The 16,149-nt window shown below is 38.0% G+C and overlaps 2 protein-coding genes across 2 annotated transcripts in view; both read left to right on the forward strand.

The window, feature by feature from the left end:
- The window catches only part of plin6 (perilipin 6), a 112,923-nt gene extending 112,166 nt beyond the window's left edge, over positions 1-757 (forward strand). The window contains exon 8 of the mRNA XM_028793379.2: positions 123-757. Coding sequence (XP_028649212.2) covers positions 123-311 — 189 coding nt within the window. The 3' untranslated portion in view covers positions 312-757. The remainder of the gene's footprint in view (positions 1-122) is intronic.
- pex11b (peroxisomal biogenesis factor 11 beta) overlaps positions 1-2,290 on the forward strand; it is a 155,992-nt gene extending 153,702 nt beyond the window's left edge. The window contains exon 5 of the transcript XR_007934277.1: positions 2,279-2,290. The gene's annotated coding sequence lies outside the window, so the exon portion shown is untranslated. The remainder of the gene's footprint in view (positions 1-2,278) is intronic.
- The last annotated feature ends 13,859 nt before the right edge of the window (positions 2,291-16,149 follow it).

Here is a 16,149-nt window from a genome sequence, read left to right on the forward strand (position 1 = left end):
GCCTTGCTTATTATACCCTATTACCAGTTTTTTGTCACCTATTGGTTTCTTTCTCTGAATTTCTTTTTGTTTGTTTGTGCTTATGCAAGTAAATTACTCATATCCCTTCTTTTTTCTGTCAGGCCAGCTTTACTGTGCTCCGCTGGGAAGTTGGGAACAGGACTTTGACGACTGCTTCTGGTACTCAGTTATCCATAATCCTGCGTTTTGGTCTGATAGCATGGCAAGAGTTGTACTCCCTTTTTCTAGGCTTCAAAGAGGCATCAGAAACAGATCAACTGCTTCGACGCGAGAGTGTGGCATTAACTTAGCTTGGTGAGCTTGGTCACCTGCATGGTTTGTGGCATCCCACCAATGACGCATGCCGTCAGGTACCTGAGCTCAACAGAGGAATTCAAGGAATGACTAATGACTTCTGTGCTGAGAGGGAGAGGTTCCTCAAATTTCTTTTACTTACTCAAATTTCACTTACTTTCTCTTGCCTAATGGGTAGAATGCCAGAGAACTGATTACTGCAGAGATTAATCTTTAGCCATGTACACTATGACGTTAAAATGCTTTGCATTCCAGGACAGTAATGGGGTTGACGGTGTGTGTAAATTGTGGGATTGGCAAATGGCATTTGAGTTTCGTATTGATTTGCATGCATATTTTTAAGATACCACTACTGTTTTAAGTCAGCTAAGGCCTAAAATTCAATCCTGGCCTTGGTCAGATGTTTGGGGGAACAGGGTTGATTATAGATATAGGAGCACAATGTTCATTGGAACATGTAATTTTACCCACAAGGATGATAACTGTCATGTGTTATAAGTGTGCCCCATCTAAGATATAATGGTCTTTCCACCCATTATCTAACCACTTTAATCTAGTACAGGATCATGGGGATCCTGGCAACATAACTCGCATGGCAGTAGCCAACTCTGGATGGTGTGCAAGTATGTCACACAGCATACTTAGGCACATACCTGCACTCACTTGTTTGAGCCCAGCTCAGAGTCACCAGCTAGCTTAAACTTCATTTCTGGCAGAAGAATAAGGAGAATATGTAGTCTCCACATAGACACATAATGATTTTTACCCAGACTTCTAGAGATGTAAGGCAGCACTGCTAACAACTGAGGCATGATGTTGTCTTAAAAGCAGAAATGCAAGAAACGTTATCCATTTTTCAATATACTGTACTTTGTGGCCACTTTATTTAGTATACCTGCCTTTCTCAACTAACTGACTGCTCAGTCGGTGACAGCATTATATATATCGGTGATCTTATTCAAAGCTGGTAGGCAGGAACCAATAGGTCGTGTGTGTGGAATTCAGAAGGAGAATGGGCTAAACTAGAGATATGAATGACTCTGAACGTGACATGATATTGAACATAAATTGTGCCAGCATGAGTGTATCACTACTACTGCAGATTTTGTGTGTGACATTTTCATGGATGTACTGAGTGTTGTGATCTTGGAGTCCCAAAGCACATGCATCCCAATAAGTTTCAAAAGCACTTCCAAAAATGCCCCATTACCATCAAACCCTGTCTAGTAATAACAAAAAGCGCCACATCTTTATAAAATAAAAAGTTGTTTCTCACAAAATGCTTTTCAATAACAATGAAGTTCTGTGGAGCACAAGAAGCAAAGGAATTGTCCAAAAACACTGAGACAATCCAATGCAAACAAAGCCCCAAAAATAGCAATCAAGAAATGTAGTCAAAGCAAGAGGGTCCAAAATATATACAAAGGGCAGAAGCACAACAGAAACTACAATTAACTCAACGACTTCAAAGTGCATTTACAATGAACTGCCAGGAACTGGTTAGGACCCTAAGGATTTTCAGGTTGGAAGGCAGGTGATTATGGTGACTGGCAGGCGGACTCATCTCTTGGGGGACCACCCACAAAACATATAGAACATAACAAAGACAGCTTATATACACAGAAATAAAAATGAAGAATGATGTTCATAAACATCATAAATCAAAGAATCCAAAATGAACAAAAGAGGCAAGAAACTTAATTATGAACCTCGGCCAGGGGAGGAACCTTGGCTGAGATATGTTACTAAGAACATGCCACCGAGCCAAAAAAAAAAATTCATCAACAATCATTAATTTAAGGCGCTGATGGAGGCTGACACAGAGCACTAAGTAAGAAACAGTCAGCCAGATAACAGTTGGTTGCTGCAATAGTGTTAAAAGAGACAGATCGGGATGAATTGTACCTTAATAGGGCATAGTAGTCAACAACTCCGATGAGCTTCCATGTAGTAAAACAAGAAGGGCCTGTTGAACAGATACTGGAGAATAAGGCAATGGCCTGGTTCATTCCAGTTCTTGTTATATCAGGCCGATGTGAGGACCAGGATATGAGAAAAATTCTATAAGTCCACATATCCTTCCTGCAGAGTGTCAACAATACAGGCTGGTAGTGCTGGTGTAATGTACATTTTCATCTGACTTGTTGAATAATTTGATTGATATAAGTAGAGTGATGTTTGAATGCCATAGGTTATCTGAACAGGACTGCTGATAAGGTGTTGGATGATGTTCTGCCTTTCAAAGTTCCAGAAACATCAATGTGAAATGACATCTTCAGACACAAGATGTTGTGGATTAGGGCGACCCTGGCACAGGCAGGCAGACACGACTAAGTCCATCACCACACGTTTATTTACACACGCTACTATATACAGTCAATAAGTGCACCAATACCAGTTCCCCACAGTCCCAACAGTCCAGGCTTCCTTCAGCCACCTCTTCTCTTCTCAGCACTCTATTTACACTGGGCCTCTCTTCGCCCACCTCCTTCTCCGACCTCGTCCACCTCCTCACCGACTCCAGCCTTGATTGTCGGGAGGCGAACACTTTTATAGGCAGCCAAATGCTGACCACACCCAGCCATCTGTGACAATGTCAATCTAGTCAATCTTCAGAGGATTAAGACAGAAAACAACATGTTGAGTAGACATCAGTCACTGCAAGTGATGGCACACACTTGCGCAGCCATGGACCAGCATCCATATGTCGTACTCTCAAAAGCATGTTTGAATCCCAGTGAATTCTGGCTGTTCCGAGGGCATTAGAGGGGCCAATTGTCTATTAAATGGGTGTATCTGATAGTGGGAATTTAGAAAATAAATAATAAAAATAATTTAGGGGTTGTATCTAAAATGCCAGGAACTATTTTAAGCCCTCTTCTTCTCTCAACTGCTTCCATCAGTTTCTCCTTGTGGATCCAATTGTTTGCGTCACCCTTTCTGCTGAAATACACTGCATTTTCTTCTTATATAAACTGATGGGATTAGCTAAACAGGTTTTGAGCTTCTGTTCATATTATTTCGTAAAAAATGCCTTTAATTAAGCTGGGGCATTGGGGTGCTTTTAAAAATAATCAATTTCAAGAGCTGTTGAGTCTGCAGTCAGCAGGGAACCAGTACCATTAGTTTGTTTTGTGGTTTATATAACGTTTCATCTGTTTGCCTGAGCAAAAAACTAGAACTAGAAACTCTGCACTTTTTGCTGTTAAGTCTTTACTTGCACAAAAATGCACTTTACTTTTCACCATCCTTAATCTGTTTTTTGTAATTTGCCTAAAAATTATTGACTAGTCCGATTTGTTTAAAATTTGGGCTGAAATTTCCTCAAAGTTTGCATGTTTTTTGATATACAGTACTATATTAATCCCCAAGGGGAAATTGTCATCTTGCATGACCCTTGGGGGTCTGAATGCAGAGTCAGCCATTGTTCAGCACCCCTGACACAATTTTCAGGTTAAGGACTTTGCTCAAGGGCTCAACAGAGTAGGATCCCTTCTGGCAATAACAGGGCGTGAGCTAACAACCTTCCAGATACCAGTGCAAATCCTTAGCTTCAGAGCCACCACTCTCCCCCTAACAATAATTTCTGCGGATTTTCTCCACTTTCCCACCACAATGCAAAGTCATGCCCTCAGGTTTACTGACAAATCCAGTATTTTGTTAATACTTAGAGCTTGATGCTGTTAGGGCAGGCTCCAGCTTTCAGTGACCCTGACCCTTTTCCTTCTTCTGCTATAGGATTATTTTTTTAATACTCTGCCTTCTCATATTTTCCACTTGATGCCTTTTTATTTTGTCATCCTTGTGTTTGCTGCCTAAAACACAATGCTGTAGAAACATTGGCCTGTTGCCTTAACTTTCAGGCAATTTATGGTGCCAGGTAAAGAAACAAAATGGAAAATATGGGATAGCAAATGCGGTTCTCACTTGTGAAGCACCAAGTCATTTTCACATGCTATCATTGTTAGTGAGAAATAGTTCTTGGTTTAATGATTGAATATGTAAAATGAAAAAAAAAATAATGAAAATTGAAAATATCCATTTCCAGTTGTCTGTGACTGTTTATAGTTTTGAAAGCAGTTATGAATTTGTTTTCATGTAGGTTGTTGTATTTTAAATAAAGAAATTGCAGGCCTACTCATCAATCTTTCCAGTAGACTCTGGCATGGTCAGCCTATAAATGCTTCTCCCTGCTGAGCTTATTCTGTTTTTGTATGGACTCAGTTGTACTGTCACATATAAATGAGGGTGATATAGCGGTTACCACTATTGCTGCAAGGATTCATTTTAGGATTCAAATCCAGCACCAGGTTGATTTTATGTCAAGTTTGAATGCTTTCCCCATGTCTGTATCTGGTTTCTTATTAAGGCCTCGGAGACATGCATGTGAAGTTTACTGCTGTAGGTGTCTGGGTGTGTGCATGAGTGGGCCCTAAAATGGACTGTCACCCCATCATCGGCTTGCCTGTGCCAAAAGCTCTGTGGTACCTTGATAGACAAACCTGATACCCTGTTAAAAATAATCTGCTATGAGAGTAAAACATAAGAGATGATATATTAATTGAAAATCCTTTCAGATGTATTTTTAATGTTTTTATTTTAGCTTAATACAATACACATGATAAATTCAGTACTGTAAAGCTAAATAAATGAATATATTTAATGCTCTAGGTCAGCGTTTCTCAACCTTTAAGTATTTGCGACCCGAGTTTTCATAGCAGTTTTAATCGCACCCCCCTAATGTTTTTTTGAAAGGAGCCCACTAATACCAATTTGTTATTTTTTAATTAATGATATATCATAGATGCATATTTTATTATACCTACTTAACTTTTATCAACATTTATCTACAGTAACTCTGTATTTATTTTTCTAGTATCAGAATGTAGTTTAAGTTAATTTTTTTTAATTTCAATAGATGTATTTTTCATATTTTTCGATTCTTGTTTTCTTTTTTTCACATCTTCGCGCCCCCCTTTTTGTTACTTCGTGCCCCCCTAGGGGGGCCCGCCCCACAGTTTGAGAACCACTGCTCTAGGTGACCCCAAAATCAGTTTTTTAAGCACCACATACAGTATTTAATATCTTTAAACATGTCTGTGTGTATGTGTATGTGTGTGTGCAGGTAGGTGAGTGAGCCCTGAAAATGACTGGCATCTCATTTGCATCTGGTGGTGCTGGGATAGGCTCCGGCCCTTCACAACCCAGAGCTGGATTTAAAAAGGTTGTTGTTGTAGAAGGTGGTTATTAAAAATAAAATTATCAATGCAACCTATTCCTGCCATAACTAGCACACCTAACAACAAATAACGTGTGTCAAACAAGAGGCCAATATTCAGTCATCTTTCAAGCAAATTTGATTAATTCGGTATCTCATTCAGACACACTTTAAAACAACACAGCAGGCCTGTTTCTTTTCCATATTCCTGCAATACGTTCTTTAGGTTTCCTTCATTTTAAATGGTGTAGGTACTCCAGTGGCCTGTTCCACATTTCCATGATTTTTAATTCAGGGTTTCCCCCTTTTTTTAAGCACGGTAGTTTCTCCACAGGTCCGCACACAAAGCATCTCCTCTGAATCACAATGTTTTTCACCTCTTCTCTTAACTGATGGTGCAACTAATGCTGCGTTCATGTGAGATTTTGGAGTTCCAACTTCTTTCACATTTCAGTATTTGTTCAGATTTTTTGGGAGAAATGCACAGTCACTGTTAATTTGTTACTAGGGCTTCAAAAATAAATAAATAAATAGAATTATAGATAAATTGTAATTTTTGTGAACGTAAATTGCAACTTAATTGTATTAATGGTGTATTGCAAACGCAACTCATTTACAAAAAATGTCATTTTTGGTTGATTTTTTTTTATTTTATACAACTGAGTGAGGTGAAAGGTCAAAATTCAGGTAGCACTATTTTTTTCTGAATTATCCAACTCAGGGCTTCAACTTTGTTGCGCATTTATTTGAAGTTTCCAACTAGGCACCTGAATGTATAACTCCTGTTCGTCTAATCCTGTTTTATCCCTTGTCAGGCTTTCACTTGATTTTGAATTTTCCCTTTCTAGGATATCATTGGTGCACGAAATGTAGCCCCACCCTCTTTTTAACAAAACAAAATATGTTGTCATTTGAAGTTGGCAGGACTCCCCGCTAGCATTTTGCTTTGTTAATTCTCTTGCATAATCACACATTTGCATTCATTGGAATGATTTCAGTTGTGCAGCTGTATGTCTTAAAGTTGACATGAGAGGGATTCGTGGACCAATATCACTTTGTGAATAATCCTGTGAATCAAACAATTTTGGAATTGGTGAAAAAGAGGTAAATTACTGGTTCTGTGAGAAATGGACACCAAAGCTAAGAATCCCTTCCATCTGAACTGCAGAGGTTGTCATTGACATTGTAGATCTTAAAGAAGTCCTCATAAATTAACATGGTTATTACCATAATAGAAGAACTGAGGTCTGTGTTCATTAACATGTTATAGGGCATAGTGCTTTGGCCATCTGTCTATCTATTGTGGACGCTAGAGGCGCTGTTGCACCGCTAAACCCACCAGACAGACATCCAGGACACACATTTAAAAGCACCAAGAAGAATTCTTTAATATTTTCTTTAATACAGTGCTCAAAGCACCACACACTCCACAGTTCTCCAATACTTATAATAATAATCAATAATCAATACAATAACCAATCCTCCACTCCCAGCAGCTTAGTCACCCAACCTCCCAACTCCAGCTCTCTTTGCTGGGTTTTCACCAGTCCTTTAAATAGTCCATAACCCGGAAGTGTTACTCCTGGGTTAAATGCCACATTATCCTTCCTTAAGTAGCCCGGAAATACTGCGGGCTTCCGTCCTCGTGACTCCAAAGTACTTCCGGGTTGTTGTAACAGTAGAAGTCCCCAGGTTCTTTGTGAGCTCCCCCTGGCGGCAGTGTCCTGAAAAGGCTGCCTTCTTCTATTCTTTTATTTCAGGGACTTCCCGGCTGGACTGAACCGTCGTGTTGTTCATCACTCTATCTATCTATCTATCTATCTATCTATCTATCTATCTATCTATCTATCTATCTATCTATCTATCTATCTATCTATCTATCTATCTATCTATCTATCTATCTATCTATCTATCTATCTATCTATCTATCTAAAATTTATGATTATTTTATTACTAATAAAATCTTTAATCGACTCTAAGACCAAGCACTTTGTTTTGTGAGCAATTCTGCACATTTCAGTGCCATTCCTCAAGCTACAATTATCCTGCCACTCTTTAAGATAATTCTTTGCTTGTTCAGTGACCAGAGCAGCAGGTTATTTTTAGCAGATACTCAGGCCTTGTTAAGAAGATTTTCAGCATATAAAAACCTCTTCAAAATTGGTCCCCTGAAACTCCCTTAGGGTCTCTTCTCTGATTCCTTATCCACCTGTCCTCTAACAATGGATGGTGATAAACTTGAGTGTTGCTGGGACATACCAAATGTTGTGCAATGACCTGCATCTCTGTTTCCAAGTAAATGTTTTTCTTGTTTTAAGGAGAGAGGGCATTCCAGTTTTAAAATGTTAAAAATTAACTTCCATGAGGCTATACAGTTCTTTTTAACCAGGAGTGGAAATGTATGGAGAGAACTGTTTTTTCTGATAGGCCAGAGAAGTTTCACTATTGTCAGATACGTGCTTAACATGTCCTGGGAGGTGGTGACTGGGCCATTATGTTGGTTGCAGGACCTTTAATATTTTGCCCTTTAACCGTTGATTATAAGACTAGTAAGACTCTGAATAGTTTGGTAAGTCAGGTCTGTTCTGAGTGCCTTAAATATTCTCCACCTTGAGGTCTCATAGGCAAGATGAAGGCTGTATGCATTTGCTGTATTTTCAATTAGTTTCTCAATCACCTGACTTAGATAAAATAAATTAGAAATACATCAAATATATTAATGATTTAATAAGTTTACTTATTAAGTTTCATTATTGCGCTTTTCATTTTAATCTTGATTGTTGCATTGTATTCTTTTTATTTCTTTTTACGTTATAATTATTGAGTAGTAGATACTGTAGCTAGGCCAGTGGTTTAAGATTCACTGGAGCATTATCATTATTATTTTATAGAAATATACTTCGGATCATCTATGTTCTCAAATACTTCTGTAACTATATTTTTTTCTTCTCAATATACCTAATAATTGAAAGCCTATGAAATAAAAATTGCTGCAGACAACCAATGATTCTGTTTTCAATGTGATCTGTTGTGTGCCTTTAAATGTGAATATTTTTGTTGCCGGCTCTTTGGTCTTTAAAACTGCTCAAAATCAGGGTAAACCTAAATGTGTGTTGTGCACAGCTGAACTATGGAGTTAACAGTTAAACTGAAAGTTATTTTTTTGGCTAACCCTTAAATTAATATGTTGATGTTATTTTTACCATCACACGCAGGTAATCTGTGTATGGGATTGTGAGGTAACGCTGTCTGTTAAAAAGGTCAAATATGAACTGGATAATATAACTGAAATGTCCAGCTGAATATCTTTAACTGAGGGTAGTTTAATGTTGTTTCATTTACACATTATGAAATTGTGGAATGAGTCAAGAGGCTGTCAATTTTAAAACAGTTTTGGGGAGAATCTTCATTTTAGCTCATGCTTATCGTTGTTAAAGACTAAGTTTCAGATTTTTTCAAGTCAAAGTTTTTTCTTCACAATGATGGCATACATTACTTTGCCACATGAAATAGCATTCTAAAGTAAAGCATACTTTATAAATTTTAAAAAATAGCTAGCACACATAACGTGTACCAGGGTCTTAATGTGGAAACAAAAGTCTAAAAAACATCTAAGGGAAGTTGGTTCAAGATTTCTCAAGATATCTTAAATTGCTATTCAGATATCTAAATACGAGCAGAATATTTTTTGAATTACATTTGAGATATCTGAAAAGTTTTAAAGATATTTTGAAATTGCTATCTGTCTATGTATATATCATAGCCGCGTCTTTTCCAGGTTCCCAAATTTGAGCAGGTACTGAGTTGGCCAGGTAGGATCCCTCACAAGTCAAATGGTAACAACAGAAATTTCTCAGCTCATTTTAAAAAATTAATTAAAATTTCAATAGGAAAAAATCATAAAAATTTTGAAAAAAGTCATTACACACACAGAATTAAAGGCAAAAAGGAAAAAAAAAGGTTTCTTTTACAATTTTGGCTTTCTTGTGTTAAACTTCAGTCACTTTCTATACTCAAAGGTTATGTTATTTCTCAATGGCAAACTTACATAGACTTCACTTAGTACATTAGATACATTAGGTACGTTCTCTACATACGGTTTGAAAATGTTTGCCCTCCATGGCTTACCAACTGCAAGGCAGATCATAAACTGAACTAGTCATTAGTCAGAGGGACAAGAAAAAATTAGAACATTCCATTTATAATTTTGACTACAGTATGCTCTAATAAATAGGCATGCATTCTAACATAACTAATAAAACACTTAATCAATTTAACATAACAAATGGCTCTTACATGTATACAGTGTGTATATATATATATATATATATATATATATATATATATGGTTGAAAATAGTTTACTGTCAAATAAATGCAAAGAGCACATGACACGTGTTTCACCCTCATTCTGGGCTCATCAGGTGTACACACTCCACTGCACTCCCTCTCAGGAATCGAACCTCGGATGTCAGCGTCAGAGGCGATGCCCCTAACATTGCGTCACGTGTGGTTCGTTTATTTGACAGCATGTAGATCGGGGTAATTACATTCACGGCATTCGAAGTCTGTGTCACAATCTGATTGTATGGGTGGTTACCTACCAGGTAACGCTTGTGGTTGGCCAGCAATCTGCTAACATCCGCCACGGTGCCCTCAGTTTGTGAGGAGCAGATCATAGAATGGTTGAAAATAGTTTACTGTCAAATAAATGCAAAGAGCGCAGTGGAGTGTGTACACCTGATGAGCCCAGAATGAGGGCGAAACACGTGTCGTGTGCTCTTTGCAGTGATTAGCAAGTGTTGTTGTTTCCTGTTGACTACCAGCACTCTTAGATGTGTACCAGCTCTCAACTTGGCTATCCGTTCCATTTCGTTGACCTCCTGGTGTGAAGTATTGGGCACCGCAAAGAATTGTTTCACATGAATGGCAAGAAAGTTTATCCTTTTAAAGTATTGAGCACCATGAAAAACTCTGACATGAAAGGCGGTGTTGGCAGCAGAGTGCCTTGAATCACCATGCGAGCTGGTGGATTTTGCATGAGTATCAAGTACTACGAAGCATCAACACATAAACGATGACTGGGGTTTGACCCATATAGTTTCGTGATTACTGGGTGCATTACCAAAGGGTGAAAGGCGAGATGCACATCAAAAATACTTTGTGGGAGGGGGAGTGAGTGGTGCAGTAATAGCTGCATGGAAGTTTAGAAGTGGTGCCAGGCACTCAGAAAAAAGGTGTGTGGCTGTAGCTAGGAATGACCATAGCCAAATACCCATTTCAATTCAAAACAATACACTTTCCTGTAAAATTGTGTTTTTCAGTGACCGTTAACAAAAGCCAAGTCACTAGGAAAAGCAGGAATTGATCTAATCTAGAAATGTTTTATCGTGTACAATTGTGTATGTTTATGACTAACCAAGGAGACATACAATATGTGAGATACAACTGATTACATTTCTTTTGTTTTTCAAATTGGAGCACAGACAGGTGAAGTGACTTGCTCAGGGTCACACAGTGTCAGTCACAGTATTTGAACCTACAATCTCAGGGTTTGAAGTCCTAACCTTAACCACTACAACACACTGCCTGCCAATAATATTCTCCCTTAGTAAAAAAAAAAAAAAAAGCTACAAATATTGTATTTAGAAAAGCAATTAGTTACACGGTACTTCTGATACACTTGAGTAAACAACAACTCTATAATTGAGGCCCAAATTTATTGTGAAATTTCCTGGCTGAAGCCCGGTTGCACAGCTAGGATTGTCATGTGATCCATACATAATTCATTTTAAGGCTTCATTACATTTTTTTCAGTATACCTTAAATTGCATTTTGAGATCTATATATTAAGTCGACCATAACTTCATGCCTTGTTCTGCATAATGCTGATGTGCACTGTTTTTTTTCATAAATAGCAATAGGAATGTTTTACCTTTTAATGAGGTATTTTTTTCAGCATCATATTGTATAATAATAATACATTATTATTATTTTATTTATATAGCACCTTTCCCATGCTCAAGACACTTATATTATTATTTCATTGTTGTGTGCTTATTTGCTGTGTCCCTAAACTGCATTAACCTGGTTTGAAAGTGGATGGTTGGGTGGAATACCAAATGCACCATAAAAAAAAATCTGCACTGACCCACACTCATGTGTCTTTACAGACCACCAAGTTTGAGCTCCTATTTTTATTAATTTTGAGTGCTATGTAGAAAGATTGACATTACCACTCAGGATGTCATTATAGTTAAGATATATAGCACTACTACTTCAATCGCTAATGTTCCAGTAAGCCCCCACCCCTTGACAACATAGCAGTCCAAATTTGTTTTATCTAATGTGATGTCTTGCATCCAAGAGCTGCATCAAAAGAAACAAATAATTGAGCTCATTGACAGCCTTTTCTACTTGGAGTCCAATGTGTTTTGGGATAACAGACATCTCTCAATAGGCTTAGGGATTGTGAGTGATGACCATGTCCTGTGCTGAACTGGTGTTCTGGCTCCTCATAGAACAGGCGCTTGACCTTAATACATGACAAAGAAATACGTGAGAGAACATCTGGGAGGAAGCATGGCAAAGTCTGCCTCTGGTCTTGTATATAATATTCTGGCAGTACATCTTGAAACAGTACCATTGTCCATTCTTGTAAGAGCTTAATAAAAAATGTCACTTGTTTTTTGACACATGTGTTTGTATAGTTAGACATGATGTACTACACTTAAAAGAGTTTACTATGTTTTACTACTAATTCAAAGTAATAATAGACAGAATGGAGGTATGACTCATTCTATAATGGAGGCTGGATGATATGACTACTGATTTTCAAGGTAATGATTGCTTTGATTATTTTTGTTGCATATTACATTTAACTGTAGCAAAAATGTAATCTTTTCTTTTGGATTTACTTTAATCCCATCTTTGCATATTTTGTGAATGGATGACTCTAAACTGTTTTATGTGTGAGTGAGTGGAGTTAACACCTTGTTTGTGTCGGGATGTCACTGATTTGGGTAACTGAGTGCTGAAAGTGGATAGATGGTTTGACTACTTAAAAACCAAATTCAAAACCAAGAGTGTTGAGAGAGCTTTTATAGGCTTTTGGACCAGAATGGGTTTAATATCATACTGCTCTCTGTTAGTGTTATCAAGATAGTTTTACAGTTTTGACTTAGCAATATATGAGAACTATCATTTTTTTATATATCTGGTTATGAAAAATGATGATGCCTGTCTAGTGTTTGTTCCTGCTTGTGTCCCATGCTAACAGATTCTGGGTGATTGACTCCAAATTGAATCATATGGGCTTAGGACATGGATGAATGGATGGATAATTGTGTTTATTACACTGAGCAACACATTTTTTCAAATGTTTTACTTCCTGAAAAATTGTTGACAATTAGGATAGACTTCTTCAAGCTGTACATAAATATGATTTCAGATTGACTGCATCATGTAAGAATTTGGACAAACATAAAATTAACTGTTATTGAATTTAGCATTTACTTATTTAATGCAGACCCATTTAATTAATTCCACTGAGCTAAGCATCTTTTACTGCTGATTTTCATTTATAGACAGCATCTGATGTTTCTCATTTCAGTGTTCCATAATATACAGTAGTAGTCTGCTAGCATTTATGGATTCCACTTGCCCTGATACTGATTTTCCATTGTTGTAATGCCCTGGTGAAACCTTTCACCATTTGTCACTGACTGAAACAGAATTCGAAAAAATAAGTCCAAGTGCGTATGTAAAAAATGACTCCTTAAGTGACATACTGCACTTCATAGTTTTGTATGCTTGAAGCATGTTATCAAACTGTCCGGATGTCGTTTGGTGCTTTGTAGTTGGCAAGTAAATCCTCAGGAAGGATGACTGGGCTTTTTTATTAAGGCTAAGCCCAAAGATACCTAACTATTAGATGTGTCGTCTGTAGAGCGGAGTCAGTCAGCTTCCTGCCAGGATGTGAAACAATAGTTTGATAGTTGGAATAAGACAAACTCTTGACTCTTGTCTCTTCTTTGTACAATGACCGACTGAACAATCTGTCTCTAAATAAAGCTGCATACAACAAAGCTCAGCTGGATTATCATTTAACACCATTCAGCAGACTCCCACTGGCTACTGTCAGGCCCTACTGTGTAACCTGCAAAGACGCCAGGGTGTGCCAGGACATCAAATAAAAGGAACTGCTTTCTCAAGGCATACAATTACTGAGGATGTTACTTAAGGTAATCCATCACCTCCAAATCTCTCCATGAGAGTGTCAGAACTACTTTTATCAGCATAACCTCCCAAAAATCTCACCGAGCCTCTGCACACAGGATGTGTACTGTTTTGTTTTATCTGCCTCTGGCAGTCTTCTTTTCTTATCTCTGCACTGTGCTGTTTATACAGATAGGCACTTAATCTTCTTAACAAACAGATTTGTTTTTCTTTTCCTTTTTATATCAATTTGTTAAATTAATTTACTTGATTATCGTGGTATAGATGACTTAAGTTGATTCCAAATTGGAACATTTGATTATGTACAAGTAGGCCCTGCAATAAACCTGGCAACTTGTCCAGAGACGTTGCCTTCTTTGCACCCAATGCTGGTGGGATGGGTTTAGGCCCTGAAATTGAGGTTTGAGAGGTTTTTTTTTTGTTATGTTATCATTTAATATTGGAAGGCATTTAATGAAGCTGCCTTGTAGAGCCAGGAGATCATCGTCTGTGTGGAGTTTGTACGTTCTCCCCATTTATGTGAGGGACTTTTCTCTTGGTGCTTCTGCTTTCTTTCCACTTCCTTTACAGTAAATGTGTGTTAAATTATTTATCAGCTTTAAATTAGCCCTTTAAGGATATATGCATGAATGTGCACTACTATGCACTGATGTCCATCCAGGCCTTGTGCCTGATGCTGCTAGCTTCCCAACTCTGAAATTGGTTAAGATAATTGGATGATGAATGGATTATTTTACATTAGTTCAAGTGTTAGTTTAAGACACAATGCAGCCAAAAGCATGCATTCCACTATAGCCCAGATATTTGCCTTAAGGAGCAAGCCACGTAATCACATACTTCTTTAGCTACCCATTTTCCATGCTTCATAGTTTTATTTTGTTTGTGTTTTTTTAGCATTTTCTAAGAGCCTGATTGTGAAATCCTCACTTTGAGGCACAACGAGATACTAAATGGGCCTTACTTAATCCTTTTGTTCATAGTACTGGTGGATTTTGATGCTTTTAACCTCTTTGACTTCAACATTTCTTAATAAATAACCATCTACATTTGTGTGGGGTCAGTCTGATGGGGGGTGGTGGTTAATGATCCACTACTCATGCATACTCCAGCCAGGACTAGCCAGCTTCTATCTGTTTCTCTCTTTTCTTTCTGTCATTGTCCCTTTGATCTCACAGGATGTGTCCAGTCTTAGAGTGCTTTACGCAGGAAGTTCTAGTAATGGATAGGAAGTTTAAATTAGTATTAGTGATGCAAAGGGGCTGACTGGGATGCAGTTAAAAACATATCCCATTATATAGTACAGTTCACCTTATCCTTCATACTCAATTAACTCAATTAATTTTAGTACACTTTAAGATCCTTTAACAGGTATTCCTTATTAATGCTGTTACCATTACCTTCACATAATAATAATAATTCCTTACATTTATACAGCATTTTACTCAGTACTCAAAGAGCTTTACATAGAGACTGGGGAGACACTTCATCCACCTGGATGATGCAACATCTGCCGTTTTTGAGCATGTATGCTTGGCACAAATTAGCTATTAGCCGGTTAAGAGCGGAGAGAGATAGCCAGTTATGAACAGGGGATAATTAGGGGGCCGGAATGACTAGGCTGTGGTGGACAATTTATCCCGGACACACTGCTCTTTAAGAAGGATGCTCAGGGATCTTTAATGACCACAGAGAGTCAAGACATGGAAGAATGGCAGCATTTTCATAGCACAGTGTCCCCTGTTACTGCACTTGGGCATTGGGATTCACACACAGACCACAGGGTAAGCGTCCCCCCCATTGGCCTCAGCAACCCAAGCACTAGCTGGGCCCGAGCATGACTGGGCCCCACTTAAGATGGATGACCTCTTCTGAGTTGCTTATGGTATGGCTGGTGGCATACATGCACAATGATTAAAAGAACAGCATAATAGCTGGAACAATTCTTAAAATCCTACTGATCTTACATCGGATAACTTAGGGTCTAATAACTCCAGGCATTCAAGCTCAATTCCTGTGTAAGTTTGGAGTGTGGAGTTTGCTTGTCTTCTCCATGTTCATATAACGTTTCTCATTGTAATTGCTTTCCTCCTCCATCCCTAAGACATGGGTATTATTTTTATGAAAGAGTGTAGATGTGTGTGCTTGGGTGTGACTGGTGTCCCATTCAGGTTTATTTCATGTGTGATATCCATCTGTTGTGTAGCACCATGCTGAATCTGTCTCATTTATTTATTACCACAGCAGTCATAAGATTGCCTTTCCAACCTTCCGCTTAAAAAATAAAATGAAAATCAGTATGATTATGTGAAGTTGCAAGGATGTGCTGAAGAAGTCATAGATTGTATTAGCACTGGGAAATTTAATCAAAAAGCAATTGGC

The sequence above is a fragment of the Erpetoichthys calabaricus genome, chromosome 2 (assembly GCF_900747795.2).
Source record: "Erpetoichthys calabaricus chromosome 2, fErpCal1.3, whole genome shotgun sequence".
NCBI lineage: Eukaryota > Metazoa > Chordata > Cladistia > Polypteriformes > Polypteridae > Erpetoichthys > Erpetoichthys calabaricus.